The sequence below is a fragment of the Vulpes lagopus genome, chromosome 11, assembly GCF_018345385.1.
Source record: "Vulpes lagopus strain Blue_001 chromosome 11, ASM1834538v1, whole genome shotgun sequence".
Classification (NCBI taxonomy): domain Eukaryota; kingdom Metazoa; phylum Chordata; class Mammalia; order Carnivora; family Canidae; genus Vulpes; species Vulpes lagopus.
This window is the reverse complement of record NC_054834.1, coordinates 17,361,948-17,383,761: the sequence shown is the minus strand read 5'-3', so window position 1 is coordinate 17,383,761 and position 21,814 is coordinate 17,361,948. Positions and strand designations below refer to the sequence as shown.

Sequence of the window (21,814 nt, the reverse complement as noted above, 5' to 3'; positions counted from 1 at the left end):
TGTTTGCCAAAGGTATTTATATAAAATAGGAGAATCAAAGGAGAAAGTACTGAATATGTATTACTCTTCTTACTGCTAAGCAGAAATAAGCCTCTTATTTAATAAGTCATCTTCAAATGGCATTTTAATTTTTTTTTAGCTACTGGAGTGGATTAAAATATTCCTTAGGTTTTTATAAATGAGAAATGGCCAGACCACTGCTGTCATTGTAAGCTGTTCTATTTACTAAGTAGATTGACCCCTTTTCCGAGCCTCATAAGGAAAATCTGTAATAATGGTAGAGCTGCAAGATCAGTGAAAGTTAGTAATCTCAAGCAAATTCACTGCCCTCAATCTTTTCCTCCTTCTGGTCCGTCCTTCCTATTTTTCAGTTGAGAGTGCTGAGCTAACATATTGTTTATTTTCTCTTGAACGTGGTATAGTAAACTGATATTTGTTGGATCAGAAAGTGAAAATCATGTACCAGCTGCTCCTGAAAAAGGTTTCTTCTTTCCTACTTAAATGTTAGAACTATATGCTTAGTCTCAAGGCAGAGGTTTGTATCAAAAAGGCATTTAGAAAAATAAATTGAATTCTACTAACACAGACATTGGAGAATACGTACTGGGATAAATTGTGACACTTGCCCATTTTGTATTTAGACTATCTAAATAGTCAGATATGTCTGATTCATTTCTGAATGTTCAGTATGCACAGGGGTAGTGTTTTCCTAAAAGCCCTTCTGCCTTTTACTGTTATGAGTTATTAAGTTTTCTTGTCTCACTGTAGAATAACAAGGGAAAGGTGAGCTGGTTTTTCTCTGAGTCCTCACTGTTTGCTTTGAGAACTCATGTGAATATACATGCAGCCTCTATGGTGATGTGGCAGGAAGTTTGCAGGTTAAGCCACGAGGAGTCAGGAAATGCTCTTCTCTGTGTCCTTCCCTCACCACCCAACCCTATCATCCTCCATGTCTGTGTCTGGGAGGTGAGGACTGGAAACTCCCCTAGTTCCCAGAGTTGTGTTTAAAGATGGAGCACATGTTAACTGGATGTCTTGTGAGAGGCTCATCTTGACAGGCAATTCCTCACTTTGGCATTTCTCATGACTGGGGCGGAGGAGCTGTTATAGACAGAGAGAGTGATGGCAGGAAGTCCTGTGAGAGTATAATAGAAACAACCCACGGTTATAACCACCATATACTGAGCTTATTTTAGGGTTAACCATGTTGCTCTAAACTTCAGGTGGTTGGAGTAGGTTACTTTTTTTTTTTTAATATTTTATTTATTCAGGAGACACACACACACACACACACACACACACACAGAGAGAGAGAGAGAGAGAGAGAGAGAGAGGCAGAGACACAGGCAGAGGGAAAAGCAGGCTCCATGCAGGGAGCCTGATGCAGAACTCAATCCCAGGACCTGGGATCACTCTCTGAGCCAAAGGCAAGCACACAACTACTGAGCCACCCAGGTGTCCCTTGTTATACCTATCTTAAGATGCCTTTTATAACCTAAAGCTTAGTGAAATTTTAATACTTTTTTGAATTATCTTCTCTTACCAAGTAGAGATAAGTGAAACACAAAATGCATTCTCAACACAGGCTTTCTGTGATCACAGTGGACAACTCAGTTTTTTTTAATATTCTGGAAATTTATTTCTCCATTGCTGTGGTGCTCCTTTCCACAGGAACATTGGGTGTCAGTAAAAATCTAGTACATTTAAGTTCTAAACAAATACCAGATTTTCTTTTTTTAAATCTAAATTCAATTAGCCAACACATAGTACATCATTAGTTTCAGATGTAGTGTTCAGTAATTCATCAGTTGTGTATAATACACAGAGCTCATTACATCACGTGCCCTCCTAATTCCCATCAGCCAGTTACCCTAACCACCCACCAAACTCCCCTTTAGTGGCCCTCAGATTCTTTCCTGTAGTTAAGAGTCTGTCATGGTTTTTCTCCCTCTCTGATGTCACTAGATTTTATTTCTACATAACACCTTCTGAATTATTTTCTCATATATCTTCTTTTTTTTCACTAGTTGAGAGGCTAGTCTACACAACTGATACAGAAATACACTTCCAAAATAACTGAATGAAGGACAATTTTGGTTCCTTCTAGCGAGGCAGGGGCCAACTATAACATAATACATTTAAGCAAAAAAAGAAGAGGGAGGAAGAAGCAATAAAATAAGGAAGGAACATGTCTCCCTTATTTGATGGTGCAAATGTAGTTTGCCTCATTTGTTTTTAAATAGAAATGTGTAAATAATATATTATTTGCTCTGTATTACTAATAGGCTTCTCCTTTCCTTCAGAGACACTGTCCTCTATTGTAATCATAACTTTAAAGAATATTTCCCTTCCCAACGCAAGAGATGGGTTGTGTTCCCTGTTATTTATAAACCCCAAAGTTTATTTAAAGTAGAGGTTAGCAAACTGGGAGCTGCCCTCAGCTTCTGTCTGTGCAGAAAACACTTCCTGGAGGCTCAAGCTTGTGGTGCTTGATACATTTAGCAGTCATGTGTGTGTTTTTCCCCCACCATAGGAAATTCCTGGAATAACCCTTGTGACAGAAGAGATCACATTGCCTTTCATGAAGGTAAGTCCTTACAGAGAAGGACAAAACACACCGTGCATATGGCTTCCTTGCTGGTTTCCACACCTGACTGGAGTTCCAGCTCTGCTGCCTTGAGTATCATGGTGGTTCCCAAAGGGCTTGCAAACAGTCAAGGGAGGATGGGGGGTAAGGGACAGGGTTAGTTCTCTAAAAAAAATCCTTCCTCGGGAGTTGAGTAGTAACTGAGGATGATATTATGGCAATTTTTTAGGAATACTCTTTGGAGAGGGAAGTTTTCTGAAGATAGAGAATGATGGGGCTCAACGGAAACCATACAGAACTCGTCTTTTCCATGCCGCCTCAAACCAGTTCACACTGGAGGGGTTCTTGTAGATTGTCCTTAGAGGACCTGGTAGCTGCTTCTTACTTCATTTGTATCCTCTCAACATGCACGCACGCACACACAAATACACACACAGTCTGAAACCCATTAAGTAACCTGGGCTGGGATTATCTAATTTCCTTCTGGTTCTAAGAACAACTTTTCTCTTTTTTCAAAAGTGACCTATGTTGTCTCTCTGTATGTGGTCTCTGTGAAGCTTCTGCACACCTCCTTCCTGCCACTAAGCAGTAGCGATTAGTGTCTTTCTGTAATCTGGTGGTTTCAGAAGAGTTTCTGAGTACAATAGGGAGAATAGAAAAGGGTGGGTGAGTAGAAAAGAATGTGTATGTAGTTAAAAACTGGAGAGTGTTTTAGCAGTTTCCTTGAAGCTCCTTTGTTGTTTTTGGCATCACCTCCTGTTAATTATAGCTTGGTGTGTAGTGGGAAATCTCAACTTTTGGCAGCAGACAGCTCGCTGCACTGCCGCTCTTTTATTTACATTTGATGCTTTTGGATCCATGAAGGGCAGGTAAGGCCTGGGCAGCTGGGGAAAAGCTGAAACCCGTAAGGTTGAGGTCATGGTGGTGCATGGGCAGTGAGAGAGGGCCAACCGGGGTAGGTTTAGCAGTTCTGGCTTTCAGGCCTAAGAAGGGTCCTGCAAGGAGGCTGACAAGTGATGGTTCTAGGCCCCAGCCTGAGACCACTGTGGAGCTCTCCAAAGGGAGGAGGATGAAGGGAAAAGAAAGGTTTGATTAATAACTGAAAAAATTCTAGGGCACCTGGGTGACTCAGCTGGTTAAGCGTCTGCCTTCTGCTCAGGTCATGATCTCAGGGTCTTGGGATTGAGCTCCATATGGAGCTCCTTGCTCAGCAGGGAGCCTGCTTCTTCCTTTCCTTCCCGCTCCTGCTCTCTCTCTCTCAAATAAATAAAATCTTAAAAAAAAAAAAAAAAAGCTGAAAAAGTTCTTAAGAGCCTCCATCTTTTCATTGTATGGTTTCTGCTTTTATCACTAGCCCTACCAAACCCATAATATGTTTGATGGACACACAATAAGCCAGTGAAGAAAATTTTAAAGAGAAAGTAATGTCACCCATAATTCTACAGTTCCTGACAGATCAACTTTCAGCTCCCCCACCCACCCCCGTTTCCTCCTGGCCTTTGTAATATTTTACCTAGTAATGACAACCATCCAGAGATATTTAGTAAAGATTGCCTATTATATCATTTTTCGTGCTGCTACTATGTGAACTTTGTAGTTATGACCTCTCATGGCTCCATAAGATTCTGCTGGGTTATTGTGTCCTAATTAATCATTTTTCTGTTTCGAGACATTTACTCTGTCTCCAGCCCGCATTAAAAAATTGCTATTAAAAATAATGTTGCAGTGAATATTTTTACATAGATACATGTGATGTCTATGTAATGTCTATATTTGGTTTATTCCTCCAAGGTTAAATGTCCAGGAGTTTTACTGGGCGAAGACTATGACAATTTTAAAACTTTTGATTGTTATTGGCAAATTGGTATTCAAAAATAAGTTGTGATTAACTTACAAGGTTTTTATGAGTTTCTCAGTTTTACTATAACCTTTGCACCATTGTGTATTTTCATTTAAAAATTGGGACAGCCGGGTGGCTCAGCAGGTGAGCGTCTGCCTTTGGCTCAGGGTATGATTCCAGGTCTGGGGATTGAATCCCAAGTCGGCTCCCTGCATGGAACCTGCTTCTCCCTCTGCCTGTGTCTCTGCCTCTCTCTCTCTCTCTCTGTGTGTCTCTCGTGAATAAATAAATAACATCTTTTTTTAAAAAAAAAAAAAAAAGCGTAAAGGAGTGATGTGAAGGTTCTCTTAATTTTTTACCCATTGGCTTATTCTAAGAATATGACTTGGCTTTCCTTCAGAACAAAGTAGCTTATTTTTGCACTTTTCTTTTTTCTATTTCTGTATGTAAAATGTTGTGTTTATATTCATGTTTTTTTCTTTGATAGTCACCCTGCCATCTCCTCACTTTTTTCTCCTCTCCCCTAATTATCTTTAGCATCTGGCCCTGCAGACAGATGTTTCCCATTTAAGCATCCCCAAACCTGCTTCGGAGATCGCTCTCTGCTCCACATGTGCCTACATGATGGTAGGAAGGGTTATGTAGTGCAAGTTCGAGCCGTAGATCTCTTCACAACCCTGTCCACGCATATGCGATGGACAGGCGGGGGAGCAAAGGTCCTGCTGGGATGGGCCTTGGGCTCTGGAGGAGATGGTACTAGATTTGGTTAGGCCAGTCCCCAGCCCAGCCCTGGTCACTCAGCACGGGGGACACAGGACACCTGGCTCTGATCTTTCTCGTTTCCCCACTTCTGTTTGCACAATACCCCTCACTAGAAGCTGCTGCCTTTGACCTACTTCTTCTACCCCAAGTCCCAGCTTAATTATATTGCGATGGACTTGCTTGCAGTGGCACATGCCACCCTCTGCTCCCCCCCCCCCGCCCCGCCCCCAGCCCCAGTTATAGGACTGTTCTCAACATGCTTATTCAGCTACAGGAGTTGGCTCTGACTACCTATGACCTGAATCACAAGTTACCTTTCGAATGAATGTGTGCTTGCTGCCAGACTTTCCACGAGGCCCAAGGGACCTCTATTTACTCTCACCACACTGGCTTCCATTCTCCTTGGTAGATGACTAACGTGATAAGGAGTCCGGAGAGGGAAGGGCAAAGTGAAACTAGATAAGCATTTTCTTCCGGCTCTCTCTGCAAGTAATTCTCCTGTGGAGTACTTTACATAGGACTTAACTAGGACTATGTCATTTAACGTGCATAAACCAGTTAAATTAGAAGTTTTATCACCTGAAATGCAAGAGGCTTCCTTACATTATAAAATTGTTTCCCAGAGAGCTTTAAACAATTACCTGAATAGTATATTGAAACAAGGTCCTTGCCCTAAAAGCAGTGTTATCAAGAGTGACCTTCCTACGAATGATTTTATTTTTTAAAGATGTTATTTATTTATTCATGAGAGACCCAGAGAGAGAGCGAGACACAGGCAGAGGGAGAAGCAGGCTCCATGCAAGGAGCCCAATGTGGGACTTGATCCCAGGACCCCAGATCATGACCTGTGCCAAAGGCAGATGCTCAAACGCTGAGCCACCCAGGCATCCCCTACGAATGATTTTAACCCTTCATAAAACATGGTTTTCTCCAGGGAGGTGGTAATTTTCATTAAAGGCTTAAAATTACCCTTGATGTTATGGTGAGAAACTATTAAAACTGTCCGACCACAGGAAGCACAAAAAGATTGAAAAGCATATAGAGACAATAACCTATTTGAACATAAAGATATAGATGAATGAGCATACCACAAATGGAGAAATGGAGTATTTTTACCAAAGTATTTTTAAAGCCAGACATCCTTAGTTTCTTTTTATAAAATAAGGAAACCTTTTTGTCATTTGTTTAGATTAACTGACTCAGAGACTGGGAAGACCAGAAAGACTTCTCTATGCCCTTCCCAGTTCTGTCCACTCAAACTCGATCGTGTTACTGCAAGTATCTATGAGGAGGGCTCTCAGTGCCCCCTGAGCAATTGGGAAAACGATCGTGGGCACCTGGGCTCTTCTCCATTCAGAGACTTGTTTATTTAATTATGCTTCTTCACTTAAAAAGTGTCTTAAGAATACTATTTTAATTGGACAAGAGTATAATTAATTGCTTAAAGAAATAGAAACAACTTTTTTCCTTGACCCTCCCAATACAACCACAATCATCTAAAGGTTTGTTGGGGATCCAGAGTATCAACAAAATTACAATAGCTTACAATTTTTAAAAGTGATGGGTGTCGCTTTGATAACTGTGTGTCCCAGATAATGTCAATTGGTTATGTGGGAAATTGATTTTGCAAAGTTCAGTTTGTACATAGGTGATACTATGATATAACTAGAAATACTAGACATTTGGTCTCCATCCGTGATTCCTAGGACAGAGTTCCTAAAATCCTGGTCATTTCCTAAGTGATAAGAGCTATAGGGACATATTTTTTTTATATTTAGTGTTTGTTCCCAGTTTCTGAAATAGCTCCGGAGCAAAACGGTGAAAAGAATGTCTTTTGTTATTCATATCAAGCCCCTTTCAGTTACACTTGAGTTATGTTAATGAGATGATTTTTTGGAAAGTACCTAGGCTGTGGGCTGGTTGCATAAAGAACCAACCCTGTAGGAGGTTGGAACTTTCACTGCCTGCCCTCGTCTCACCTCCAGAGGTAAGGGGAGATTGAGTTCAGTGACCAGTGGCCAATGATTTAATTTATTCTGCTTGTGTAATGGAGCCTCCATAAAGAACTCTTACTGAAGGAGTTTGGAGAGCTCCTGAGATGGATGACCAGTGAAGGTGTGGGAGGGTGCTATGCCTGAGGAGCGCTTGGAAACAGCCCTTTCCCCCACGCCTGCTCCTATCCATCTCTTCCATCTGGCGGTTCCTTAGTTGTATCCTTTTACGATAAACCAATATGTAATAAGTAAACTGTTTTCTTGAGTTCTGTGAGCTACTCCAGTGAATTATCAAACCTGAGGAGGAGGTCTTGGGAACCTCCAATTTATAGGCAGCTTTTGGGATCCAGTGCTGCTTCTTGGTAGGTAGTGTCAGAATTGAGTTAAATTGTAAGACACCCAGTGGTGTTGGAGAAGTGATGGATGTAGGGGGGGAATCTCACACAATTGGTGACCAGAAGTGGAGTCTTCAGTGAGTAGATTGTTGTAGAAGAAAAAGAAGAGTTTTTCCTATGCAAAATATCTCCTGGAACGGTGAGGTATGGCAAGTTCAATTAATATTGTCAAACATAATTTTACAATGCTACAAGGAAATATTACTTCTTAGAAACAGAGCATCAGGCTGGTGTTTTTATTTCTGTCATATCTACAGAGATGGGGGGTGCACCTTCAGTTTACATCTCAGATGATGAAATTGAGGAACAGAGCCAGCCACTAGGCTGTGGTGCTGTTCTTCATAGGTTTGGTTGCAGATATACTGTTTAATGCTTAAGGTTGAAAGGAGAGAAATAGGTTCCTCCTGGCTTTCTCAGGGCATGTGCTGGTTATGAAATAGTTTAGAGTCATACTTAGTGATTACATTAAAAATGCAGCCCATTAAAAATGGCTGAGAGAACTACTCAGCTGGGCAAAGAAGAGAAACTGCATTTTTCTAGATGTGGGAAAGAAAGAGGAAGTTAATTTATAAATAGGAGAACTGGCACTCACAACATGCAGTTCCCTTTGCAGGAAGTCTCAGGAGTTCCAGTCACTGGTCCTCTGTATGGATCTGATGGTCTGTTCAGAGCATTTTGGCTTAGTATGGTGCTTTGCTAGTTTATGGACACACAAGGGTTTCTATTTTATTCTATCTGTGCTCGAGGTTAGTGGGTCACTGTGTTTCTCTGGGCTGCAAATAAAAGTTGATACTGAGATGGAATCTGTTGGACAGCCAAATTGAAGTGATGCTCTAGTTTTGCTAGTTGAGCCCTGGTGTGGAGAGTCAAGGTTTTCTGAGTTGGCCTCTTCTCCTCTAAGAAGATGAGGATTAATCAGCAGATGCAGGATCAAAGCCAGAGGGCTTTTTAGAAATGAAAGGCAGATGTCTTTTTTTCCTGGCAGGAATTTGCAGATGAGCCAGTACCACATGGCTTTTTTTTTTTTAAATCTCCCCAAATCAACTAGCAATCCAAATCATAAATGGGGAACAATCCCTTAATGTAACCCTCTAGTCCTTTTCTTCAATTAATAGTTTTTATGGGTTTCATCTCGTAATTATTTTCATGTCTTCCTTAGAGACAAAATGAGATTTTTTTTTTGAAAGTAATCTCCACACCCCAACATGGGGCTCGAACTCACTACCCTGAGATCAAGAGTTGCATGCTCCACCAACTGACCCAGCCATGCGCCCCTATTTTTCAAGAAGAGACTTGGGATAATTTCCCTTCTTTCAAAATCAAGCTTTTTAACTCCTCCTCATGCAGGAAAATACTTCTGGGGCTTCCTTGAAAATCTGATGGCTTCTAACACCAGGATCTCCCAGAAGTAGCTAAATTTATGAGTATTTTTCTTTTTTTAATTTTATTTATTTATTCATGAGAGACACAGAGAGAGAGAGGCAGAGACACAGGCAGAGGGAGAAGCAGGCTTCATGCAGGGAGCCCAACATGGGACTCGATCCCAGGTCTCCAGGATCACACCCTGGGCTGCAGGCAGCACTAAACCGCTGCACCATCAGGGTTGCCCAAGTATTTTTCTTATAAAACATGTTTGTGTACTTTAAAGCTTTATGAGCTCTTCTGCAGTAGCCTGCAATGCGCCCTGTGGGCTGTTGTGGCTTTTCCTTTGTGTCCATGGTGCTGTCCCCAATGTTCAGTTCACAACTAGTTTTATCATCAGTACCAACAGATGGAGTGTTTTTCTATGCTCCCAGGGTGACTGTTCACATGTGATTGTGCAGCTTTTACTCCCTCTTCCCCCCATTCTATGTCAAAGCATCTAAAATTTTATCTTGGAGCTGCTTTAATTCCCTGGGTTAACGAGCATGCCCGTGTTACTCTGACGCTGGAGATCATCCTAGATCGGCTCCGACCTCCTCCTTAACCCTGCCTCCTGCTAATTAGCAACACAATCACAATCACAGGTTTTCAGACAGCTGGTTCTCCATCAGCCTGTGAACTGGAGGCGAGGCAGGTAGATGAAGGAAACCTGTGGGGGTGGGTGGGCGAGGGAGATCATCTGGGCATGCTCCAGTAGAGTCCTCTGCCCCGACTGAGCGCTAGGGCTGCTCAACCTACCGCAGCCCAGTGTCCAGGGGATGCCAGCCAGGTGTTTGCTGAGCTTGGGAGTCACGTGCTAGAGGCAGAGCATGAAGTTCTCGTGTTGCTTTCTCCAATGCTCTGTCGCTGATCTAAACCCACGATCTGCATTCTTGTCACTTTGCTCACTCCCTAAGTGACCCATCTGAAACATCCTCTCCATGTCTTTCACTTACTCAAGTCCACTTTCGAACCCTGGGTCTTATCTATTACTCAGGCTTCCAAAGAGGCCTTCCAATTTACAGTGACCTCCGAGAATTTTCGTAACTGAAAAAAATTATATCACTCACCTCATAGATTTCCATGTAGTGACCTATGCCACTAATTGTTTTCATCTGTGTTATAACATCCAGCCCAGTGACCTTGAAAGACCTACAGGTGTATAGTAAAATAATTCCAGGACTTTTGGTTAACAGTGCTTCTTATTTAAATATAAGTGGTTTTTGTTTATTCTTTAAACTCAGAGCCTTTTCCTTCTAACTCAAGGGTTTGGGCTATTTTAGGTTATGAATTCCTTTAAACACTGGTCCAAGCTGTAGACCTTGTCCCCAGAAATGTCCCACAACTCACTCCATTTTACATACAGTCAGTGGGTTAATAAGCCCCTTTGAAGCCCAGCCATGGACTTGTTTTATCTGTTTATTCTCAACTGAGAAAAGGAATTTATATTTTAATAGGGTGGAAGGGGAAGGAAGAAGGTAGCTTGGGAGAGATCTTTTCTTAGGAGCTGCAGAAGATCCCATGAGCACATGGGATCTTCTGACAGGACAGTGACATTTGGCCTGAGGGGAAGAGGCACCCTGACAGTTAGAAACCAGTGTGCCCTCACAAGATGTCCTGGGCCTCGCAAGATGTCACCGACCACAGAGTGGGACTGCTGTCCAAGCAGGCCGAGCGGGTGTCTTAGCCAACCACTAGATGTCACCACAACACTGATTAGTTTCGAGGCTTTGTGTTAGTGGGCCTAACCCAGGAGTAGAAGAGCAAGAAAGCTGCAGTGACTTCCTGTTAGGGACTTAATACTGCCAAATGTTGGCAGAATTTGCTTTCATTATTATTTTTTTCAATAGAAGGAAGACCAAAGGGTGGACAAAGGTACATTAATTATAAATAAATTAAAAGAGGAAGAAAAGGTGAGTGAGGTAGGTCAATCAGGGACCGTGATGTGACACAAGTGTTCCAGTTTCCCCTAGAAGTGACCTTTTCTTGGAAATAGTTTTTCTTGTCTCTGTGAGAAGGGATGTTGGCTGGATGGGCCTTTCAGACTTCTAAAACAGCAAGCTAATATTATGTAAGCTAATATTATGTAATTTATGGATACTCCAAAATTCATTTTGAACCAGTAGTGACTGTCCTTTCTATAACAATTTGGGTAATGTGCTATTTTTTAACATAAGGGCGTTTTTCTTGATTGAGGCATATTTTATTTAAGTTCTCTCTCTCTCTCTCTCTTTTTTTTTTTTTTTTTTTGCAATGTAGCTAAATCTGTTACCACACTAGGCATTATCTCACTTTGTTTTATGGATACACATTGCACTTATGGCCCTAGTCAAATCTTTTTATAAATATGTATATTTTGGCAAGAAAGTATATCATAAATCTATCTTCACTGATTTAAGAAAACAGTTTTTGTCAGTATATCCTTTGACATCAGCCATAGAAACCTTTTTCTAGATATGTCTCCTTAGGCAAGGGAAACAAAAGCAAAAATGAACTACTGGGACTATATCAAAATAAGCTCTTGCACAGCAAAGAAAACCACCAACAAAATGAAAAGGCAACCTACGGAATGAGAGAAGATATTTGCAAATAATATATCCAATAAGAGGTTAGCATCCAAAATATATATTAAAAAATTATACAGCTCAACACCCAAAAAACAAATGATCCGATTAAGAAATGGGCAGAGGACCTGAATAGACATTTCTCCAAAAAAGATGTACAGATGGCCAATAGACACATGGAAAGATGCTTAACAGTACTAACCATGAGGGAAATGCAAATCAAAACCACAGTGAGATTTCACCACACTCCTGTCAGAGTGGCTAGAATCAAAAAGACAAAAAATAACAAGTGTAGGTGAGGATGGGAGAAAAGGGAATCTTCATGCTTTGTTGGTGAGAATGCAAATTGGTACAACCACTTCAGAAAGCAGTATGGAAGTTCCTCAAAAAATTAAAACTAGAATTACCATATGACCCAGTAATTCTACTACTTGGTATTTATTTACTTGAAGAAAATGAAAATACTAATTTGAAAAGATATATGGACCCTTATGTTTATTGCAACATTATTTACAATAGCCAAGATATGGAAGCAACCCAAGTGTCCATCCATAGATGAATGGATAAAGAAGTGGTGGTATATGTATATAAAGGAATATTAGACAGTCATTAAAAAGAATGAGATCTTGGCATGTGCTACAACATGGGAAGACCTATAGGCATAGTACTAAGTGAAATAAGTCAGACAGAGAAAGGCAAAGACCATATGGTTTCACTTATGTGTAAAATTTAAGCAACAAAACAAATAAATTAAAAAGAGACAAACCAAACTCTTAATTACAGAGAACAAACTAGTGGTTGCCAGAGGCAAACTGAGTGTTGGTGGGCGGGGGGGGGCGGGGAATGGGTGAACTAGATGAAGGGTATTAAGTGGTACTAACTTCCAGTTATAAAATAATTATTAGAGATGAACAGTACAGCAGAGAGAATCTAGTTAATAAGATCGTAATAATGTTTTTTGGTGACAGATGGTGACTACAGTATTGTGGTGAGCATTGAATAATATATAGAATTCTTGAATCATCGTATTGTACCCTTGCAATACAGGATTGTATATTAAGTATACTTCAATTTAAATTTTAAAAATTAAAAAATAGAGGCACCCAGGTGGCTCAGTTGATTAAGCATCTGACTCTTGGTTTCAGCTCAGGTAATGATCTGAGGGTCATGGGCTCGAGCCCAGCATCAGGCTTCATGCTAGCAGGGAGTCTGCTTGAGATCCTCTCTCTCCCTCTCCCTCTGCCCCTCTTTCCACTCTCATGCATTATTTCTCTTAAATAAATAAATCTTATATTAAAAAATTAAAACTATTTGTGTCAACACATTCTTCAATATTAAAAAAAAAAGCAATAGTATTGCACTGTATTTAAAAACAAATGTAATGGATACTTTATTGCTTCAATTATAGCAATATGTCAAGGACCTAGATAGAATGCCAGCAAATTCTGTTTTGGAATATTTTATGACTAAATGTGAAACTAGTTCACTCCACCTTTCTGATTCCTCGGTTCAGAAAGACATCTTTTGGTAGTAGATAAGCTTAGCAGTAAGTAAGGCTATTCCTGTGCTATAAGTCTTATGAACTTTCTCTGAATATAGCATTGTTAGTACAACCTAAGTCAGAAAAGTGGGTGTCTGGAGAGGAAACAATTTTATGTGTTTAGTACAACACAGAGTTTAATACAGGCTTCCCAACATAGCCTTAACCTAGGTGATTCATACAGGTTTTGGAAAGTGAGCAGTAGTTCTCTATTAAAGGAGGAGAAAAGGAAATGGGGAAAGCAAGACTCTGTAAGTCTTACTATTTTAGAATTCCTGCAGGAGGAGAATGCCATCTTTTGTGGGAAGAATTCACTCAGAAATGCTACCCTATATGAGCTGAGGAAGTAAGGTGAGCCTGGCTTTGCAGCAAGGCTTGAGTGGTTCTTGCTGGTTGGTTGGGGCCACAGGCCCTGCTTGTCAAGCTCACCAATGTTTTTTTGTCTTCTGCAGGTCCACAGCTTTAAGGGCTACTGGGAAAAACTGAACTCCAACCTGGAATATGTTAAGTGCTCCAAACCATGCTTGCTCTATAACAACAGCATGGTCAAGAGAGAATGGCACAGCCTGATCTCAGAAGAGGTTTGTGTGGATTCATGAGAATAAAGCAAGAAGCAAAAGTACAGAGCGTTAGATGAGGTGATGTCCTTAAGTTCTAAGGCTGGCTTAAATTTGCAGCACTCCCCCTAATTGCCAGGCTCTTTTGCATTGTTGCAAGGAGACCACAGTGCTTCTCTGATCTCTCTTTTGAGGAGAATCAAGTGCACAGAAGTTAAGGGACACACACAGCATGTTCATAGTAGAAGTGAGACTAACATCCAGGTCTTATCTGTGTTCTTGCATTATTTGTATAGTTAAAAATTGGTTTAAATAAATCCAGTCTTCCCAAATTAGTGGTTGCCAGGGGTTAGGGCTGATTGAAAGAAGAGTGGCTGGGACTGACCACAAAGAGGGCAGCACAAGGGAGATCTTTGGTAGGATGAAACAGTTCTATATCTTGATTGTTGTGGTATATTGTGGCACATGAATCTATGTACATGATGAAATGACATAGGGCTCTACACTCATTCTAGCAATATCTATCTTCTAATTTTTGATGTTGTACTATCATTATTTATATAAGATATAAACATGGGGGGAGATTAGGTGAAGAGTCCATGAGATCTCTCGGTAGTAGTGTTAATGTATATAACAACACTGTATAGTTGATTTGCTACTTCCTATAAATCCATAATAATTTCAGAATAAAATGTTTTTTAACTAATTTTTAAGAACCTTACATATTTTGATTACTTGGAAAGTATATTTCTTTTTTCCAAAACTCTTTACTATATTGTATTATGTCCTTGGTATGAAAAATGTCACCCACAAAACCTCTATCTTCTATACCTCTGACATGTTCTCTCTTCTAGAAAACCGGAAGAAGAAGGTCCATGGTATATGTGAGGAATATTTTTGATAATGCAATGAAGTAAGTAAAAGTAAGGATTAGTACCTACAAGATGACTATTTTTTGCAGTTACTTTTTTGGATACCTTTCATGGAAGTAGTTTACTTTTGTTGAGTATCTTCAATAAAATGATGCCATCAGCTTAATGAATGCAGCCACCTGGGCCCTATTCTTGAGTTTGGTGCTAGAGTTTCTAGTGGGAAAATTGTATATGCTAAATGCTATAGACTTGCATCCTGAGGGTGGATGAAATATGAGCGATAAGTGGCAAAGAGAGCTCTTACTAAGTGAGCACTTTGGAGGGTAGAGACAATAGGTTCATTTAAAAAGCGTTAGTGGGCTGATGAGCTGGCTCTTATTTTGAAAGCCCATTTTCAGGACAGATGAGTCATCTCGGAGTGCTACAAGTACAGGCCCCATTCCAACCTTGTTCTATTTTCTGTTCCCATTATTTCCAATAACTGAGAGCTACGATTGTTCTAAATTGTTGTCATTGTTTGTGCTAAAGGGTTTCGAGATTTTTATAATTGCCTAATGTGGCTTTTGTCAAGTTGATTAAAGTGTTTGAGGTTTTCAGCCACCTGAAAACAGTTTCTGCAGTGGTTTTATGGAGGATATCTTTGTATGGTATTGTGGCTTTAAAAAAAAAAATCTTCCTATGTGAATAACACTGGCTAATTTCTTTGTAGGGTGATTTCTAACCTAGAAGCAAGGAATTTGGGTAAGAAAAGACCTGTAATAAAGCCTTCTGGATTTCAGTCAGTGTTTGGTTTGTAACACTGTGTTTCCTACCCCCGTGTTGGCAAGAAAATCACGCCCAATAGTGTAATGAAGACAGCACCCTTTACTATCTATCCAACCAGCTCTTTCCATGTCTGTCTTGGCACCAGGACCTTTAGGGACAGCTGCTGAATGTGCTTTTGCTGGAAGAGTCCCTGAGTGTTGGCTGTTTGGTTTTTGTTATTTTTCTTCATGCTTGATCTAATTACCATGCCCTGTAGCTATACCCACAGGATGCCCTTCTGCAGTTCCCCTAGCTTAGTGCTGCTTTCTTTCCAGCCATCTAATCATACAAGGGTCTTTGATTTTGGTTAATGTTTGGGCACTCACTGGGCTAGATCATAGGAGTACAAAGATAGGAGTCTCTGGATAAGCTTTGTGGTTTTGGGGGAAGAGCATGGGCTTGGAGCCAGACAGAACTTGGCTTCAGTTCCAGTTCTAGCCACATGCTGACAGTGTACTCGTGGGTGAGCCATGTATTCATTTTGTGCATTATCCTTTTCAGGGCAAGGTGGGGGGGGGGGAATGAGAGCAAATGGGGTAATGTTTATAGTGCCTGTTACAGTGTTTGGCCCAAGAGATGCCTGAGGTGGCTGCTTTGTCATTAACGTGTAAAGAAATGCAAACGCACCATTTCTAAACCAGGTGACAGGTGTTATAGAACCACAATGGGGGAGGGATTGGGTCAGGAGTGGGGATGGTTGGGGAAGAGAGCAGGGTTAGAAGAGGCTTTCCAGGAGTGACATCCGAGGTAAGTCTTGATAAACACCCTGCCAGGTGCAACTGGGGGAAGAGAATTTTAAGCGTATCTAGATACAGCTTTTTTTGTGGTTTTTGTCACTGGAACTCTTTCATGCCTCATAAAGGTCAGCCTCCACTTAAAAAGCTGTTAGTTTTATAGCCCACTTTTGTTTTATAGGCTTGGATGTTTAGGTATATGTTGGGCAATCCTAACGGAAATTATTTTATACAGTGCATTGTGGTGCATCCTGCAGCTGTGCACACAGCTCACGTGAACCCTGACAGTGACCTTGTGATCCAGCCCAGGCCGCCAGAGCCTGTGCTCACTGCACAGCCCAGAGGGAAGCAGCCTCTGCCTGTGTTAGCAGACCATCCGTGCCTGAAGCCAGGGGTTCCACCAACGGCAGGAGCAGCAGGCAGGAGTCCTGCCTGGCAGCCAGGGTGTGGATGTGCCTGATTCAGGCTCACCCTTCTTGCTCCGCTAGGAATTTTGCAACATGGGGAATGTTACTGTTTGTCGAAGCTTTTGTTGTATCCGTCGCTCCTGTCCCTGTTGGAGCTCTTGCTCCTGTACTCCCAGCCTGTTTGCATCCTGTGGCCAGTCACTCTCTCTGGGTGTACTTTGGGAACTTGTCCCTTCCTCTCACATGCTTTGCTTGCACTGTGTCCTAGGAAGAATGTCATCATTAACAGAAACAGAACAATCTGTGTGAAATTCAGGGCTGCTGGCATCAAGTTTTGAATTGCTTCATCTTAATCAAGAAGGTTGTTTAGGATCCAGGTTGGATTTATCCTGAGGAGTGGAGAGGCATCTGTGCTGGCCTACCCAGGGTGGTCAGCCTACTGACCAGGGCAGTTCTGCTCTCTTGATGGCTGTGTGCCTCAGGTGATCCAGGAGAGGAGGAGCAGGGCACGAAGGCGCTGTTAGAGTGAGTGTTAGGGCACATCTGCCAACAAGACTGTGTTTGCCTGCCCCTCCAGTCTGCTGGTGTAGTGCAAATCATCGGATTTCACCTTCCATGTCACTTTTCCTCTTGATCTGGTTACCTTTTTAGTTGGATAACCTGTGTCAATTAATATTATTTGCTACAGTAATTGACAGATCCCCCTCAGTTCAGTGACTCCCAAAGTCATTAAACTATCAGGGGGTCCCAAAGAAGGCAGTCATGTAATCCTTCCACTAAGTACCTGTCCCTGTGTTTATGGCCCCCGTGGGGTTAAAAGAAGGCCCAAGTGTCTCTGACTCCAGTGAAACAGATTCTTAGACAGTGGTAAGCTTTCATGTTAAAGAGAATTCAAAGCCAGAGCCTGTTGGTGTTGGGAAATGGGTTCCTTGTTTTCTTTCTCTCTTAGTCTGTTAGAGTAGAGCTTTCTGTGTATCATCTGACTGATAAGTTTGGCTTGCAGGAATAGGCCACACATTTAATGAAAAATTTCATCCCATCAGCAAAATGGTCTATTTTTCCAATAACTCAGAGAAGGGAAACCCAGGCTTATTTCTCTTCTTCTAGCCCATTTTCCAAAAATCACTCTGCTTGACTCTTGTTTTGTTTAATTTCAGAGCCAAGATTAACACCCCTCTTCCAGGAGGAAGACTATCACCAGAGGCTGCTTATAGGGCTGGTAAGTGGTCTGTGGGCCACTTGGGTGCTGGGAAACAGGAGGATTCAAGAGAAGGGGAAAGGGCTAGATTGTGCTTCTCACATTGATCTTATTTTTCATTCATTCTTTTAATGCATAGCCGTTACCAGCCACTGTAGGCCCTGTGTGTTCAGTGGTAAGCAACACTGATATGATTTCTGCACATTTACAAGTTATAGTCTGGTGGGAGAGATGTAAATGAATCAGTCACCACCCAGAATATATAATTACAAAACATCATAAGGAAATGCACAGCACTGAGTGTTTAAAACAAGGGAAGACAAGAACAATGTCTCTGTGGCATTTGTGTTTGGGGTTTAAAATACAACAGAATAAAGTATTCTTTCTCAAGAAGTCCTACTACAAGGAAGACCAAAGAGAGATAAATCAAAATAAATGAATGGGAGAGCAGAATTGGTAAATAAATCCAAAATCTATTTTTTGAAACACTGATTCAAGAGACATATGGAAAGTGTAATAAAATATTTTTAATACTTGCAGGCTTAGGAATGGGATAATCTATTACCTTAAATATAGAAATTTTTAAAATATGTATAAATACATATTCACACATTTGAAAATTCCAGTTAAAGTTTCCTTGATAAATAGAAATACCAAACTTGAGCCAAGAAGAAGTAGAAATCCTTGAAAATACAATAACCATAAAAATAATTTAAAAATATATCAAATATTATCTTGAGGGGTACCTGGGTGGCTTAGTTGGTTAAATGTCCAACTCTTGATTTTGGCCCAGGTCATGTTCTCAGGATTCTGAGATTAAGCCCCATCTTGAGCTCTATACTGGGCATGGTTGGAGCCTGCTTAAGATTCTCTTCCTTTCCCCCACTCCTGCCCACACACACTCTCTCTCTCAAGAAAAGAAGTTAAAGATTCTTGCTATTTTCACTAAAATTTTACATTGTCTGGAAATTCTATACAGTGTGATAAGCAAAAGTAAAATAAGATGCTATGATTGTCCAATGCAATAAACAAAATAATCACCTGGGGAAATGGAAAATATTAAGCAATTAGTAAATAAGCTGCTGATTCTAAATTTATTTTTTATTAGGATTAACTAGTTAGAAAAGTTAATGAAAAACTTTATTCCATTTCCAAATCCTTAGCATCTAGGCTTAATAAAATCACAACCAAAAAGCCAATGAAATTTCTCTGATGGTTGACCAGAGGAGTGGAACTAACATTACCAGATGGCCAAGTGTGTTATTGACCTACAGTAATTGAAACAATATGGTGCTTGTACAAAATACAGAATCAGGAGTCTCTAGTTTAAATTTGAATCTTTAGTGTACGATAAGTTAGGCATTTAAAAAATTACTGGAAAGAAATAATTTTTAATCAATCAATGGCTGGCTATTTGGAAGACAGTTGGAGTCCTCCTATTCCAAATACCACCACCTTATACCGCAAACCAACAGAAATACCAGATGGATTAAGGAATCTAATAAAAAAATTATATGCGTGTGTGCTGGCATATCAGATTGTCAAAAATTTAAAACTCACGCTAGCAAAGTTCATTGTACAGGGAATTGGGCAGCCCCATGCAATGCAGTTGAAAACTAGTATAACCACAGCAGGAGGCATTTCGGAAGTATCTCTAAAACCTTACATACGTGACCCAACAAGTTCCATTTCTAGGAATTTAGCTTGAGAAAATACTTGGGGATATGGCAAACAAATCATATACAAGAGGGTTTTTTTAGTACTGTTTACAATAGTATAAAGTATTCCATATGAGAATAAGAATATCCAATTCAATTTTAGTACTTTCATAAAATCTGAATACTGTGTAGCCCTTACAACCAGTGTGGTAAAGAAATTTAATGACATAAACTATGTCATTTTTTTAATGAAAAACAAATTAGAAAACATTGAAATAAGTGTGCACACTGGGAAAAGAGGGAAATAAAAAATCCAAAATGTTACCACAGATGATAGGATTATGAGTGATTTAAAATTTAATCTTTATGGTTGTTACAGAAAAATTGAAAAGCATGACAAAGCATGCAATAATCTTTAAAAATTTTTAAAGTTTTATACCTAACTAACACATGGCCCAGAATGCAATGGGCTAAGTTTTGCTCCGGGTGTCATATGTGTAAATCTGCCAAAATAGAAGATATGTGCACACATGAGGTCAGTTGTATAATTTCCATGGAGTTTATTGGTGCAAAGATCGCTCCACCCAGGAGAGCCTCCAGCTGAGGAGGGCATTTAGGCAAAAGGGAGGAGGAAAAAAGGAGACAAAACAGCAAAAGGTGAGGAGGGCTGGGATGCTACACTGATGGGTGAGCTCCAAGAAAGATCAGAACAGAGTAGGTAGGGTAGCCCCGGTGGCGCAGCAGTTTAGCGCCGCCTGCAGCCCAGGGCATGATCCTGGAGACCCTGGATCGAGTCCCACGTCAGGCTCTCTGCATGGAGTCTGCTTCTCCCTCTGCCTGTGTCTCTGCCTCTCTCTCTCTGTCTCTATGAGTAAATAAATAAAATCTTTAAAAAAAACCAGAGTAGGTATACAAGCCTGTTTAGAGGTGATGGAATCAATAATTTCATTACTTTTGCATGTCGGGGGGCTATGCCGAATGCCTAGAGCCCCTACACAGAGGGAGGTACCTGATGCATTTTATTTTTACTCCTGCCTCTATCTTTCCAATTCCTCAAAGCATGCCTCTCCCCACTACACCTGCATCAACATAGTTCATCATTCAGGTTGTTCCTGTTAGTGCTCCAGGGCTGGGAGCAGTAGACTTCAACCCTTTGGTAGATCCCAAAGCCCTTGACTTCTAAGTTAGTGGCTTCCCTTGGCTTCTTTGGAGAATCCTCATCAGGGCTGGGAATCTGCCTCTCGGCTGCTCACTGGGCTCTGGGTATATCAGCGGTTCCTCTTGAGGAATGTTGGTGTCCCTGATGTATGCCCATTAAAGTAAAACTGTGGGTTATACATTTCTGCCAATAGGCTCTTCAGGTCCAGTATTTTTCATATTGGTAAACTGTTAACAAATGGATCTAGTTTAAAACAGTAGCAGGTGTGAGTGGGTAGTTTGTGACGTATCTAATCCGTATCCTGTTTTCAGATGGTGTCTGAGCTAAGAGAGCATCTCCTGAGACACCTACAGGGTATAGAAAAGAAGAAAATTGAACAGATGGTTCTGGACTACATTTCAAAACTGGTTGGTTTTGCTTTTTGTTCTCTGTCCTGCATTGCCCCAGCCCCCCCCAGTATGTAGCTCCCAGTTTTTGGCTCAGTATGTTTTTAAGATTAGGTTTTTGCAGATTTTCTGTCCTCAAACCACTGTGTTTGGTGCTATAGATTGAACAAAGGGAAAAAAGAACCAAAAAACAAGGGGGACTTGGTTATGAAAGTGGTTTATTACACTCCCTTCAAATAGTGATCTATATGTTCACGGAAGCATGGAGCTGTGACGAGCTCAGCATGGTTGCCAAATGCTCACGTGCCTCTTGGCAACTTCCAGCTCCTTATTAAACTATCAGTAATGATTTCTATACATGGAGGCTGGTGAAGACATGAGAGAAGTTGAACTGAAATTCTTAATGAGTGCCAACAGCCCAATTAGGCCAGATTCTTGCTTAATTGTGTAAATACTACCACATTAGAGTCTGCTGGTGAGATTGGTAGCTCATCCACCAGGTAGCCACCTGTTGGAATTGTGTGATCCCAATTAATAGCACCAGTCCATGTATAAACAGAAATGCTATGGCTAGACCGATTTTGAGGTGGTCTTGAGTCTCTCAGAAAGCATATGGAGCTGAGGCCTGACCCTACTTAGAAGCTAGAAATAATATGCTAGACAATTTCCTAAAGTATTTAAATTCATAGAAAGAGAAAGAACACTCCATTCCTCCCATTTGGGGTAAGACCAGTATGCAAATGACCAGTGTGTGAACATACATTTTTGCATTAAACTCTGGAAGATTAAATGTATTAGATATGGCCCTGGCTGGATTTCATGTTTAATTTTAAAGTTTTCTGCCTTTATTACAGTCATTAGTGTCTGTTTTTAAACAACATGTTTAGAATTTCACAATTTTTAATACATTAGGAGAGGTTGGTATTCTCACAAATTGATGTTTACAAGCGAGGCAT

General features: G+C 40.7%; 1 protein-coding gene across 9 annotated transcripts in view; it reads left to right on the top strand.

Moving 5' to 3' along the window:
* LOC121471256 (gamma-secretase activating protein) overlaps positions 1-21,814 on the top strand; it is a 67,464-nt gene that overhangs the window by 34,230 nt on the left and 11,420 nt on the right. For all 9 annotated transcript variants that reach the window (XR_005982644.1, XR_005982645.1, XR_005982643.1 and 6 more), the window contains 6 exons: positions 2,534-2,587; positions 13,536-13,664; positions 14,495-14,553; positions 15,222-15,253; positions 17,615-17,676; positions 20,784-20,879. Coding sequence is in view for 6 of the 9 variants with exons in the window: in XM_041721734.1 (XP_041577668.1) it covers positions 2,534-2,587; positions 13,536-13,664; positions 14,495-14,553; positions 15,222-15,253; positions 17,615-17,676; positions 20,784-20,879 (432 nt within the window). In the remaining 3 variants the exon portion in view is untranslated. The remainder of the gene's footprint in view (positions 1-2,533; positions 2,588-13,535; positions 13,665-14,494; positions 14,554-15,221; positions 15,254-17,614; positions 17,677-20,783; positions 20,880-21,814) is intronic.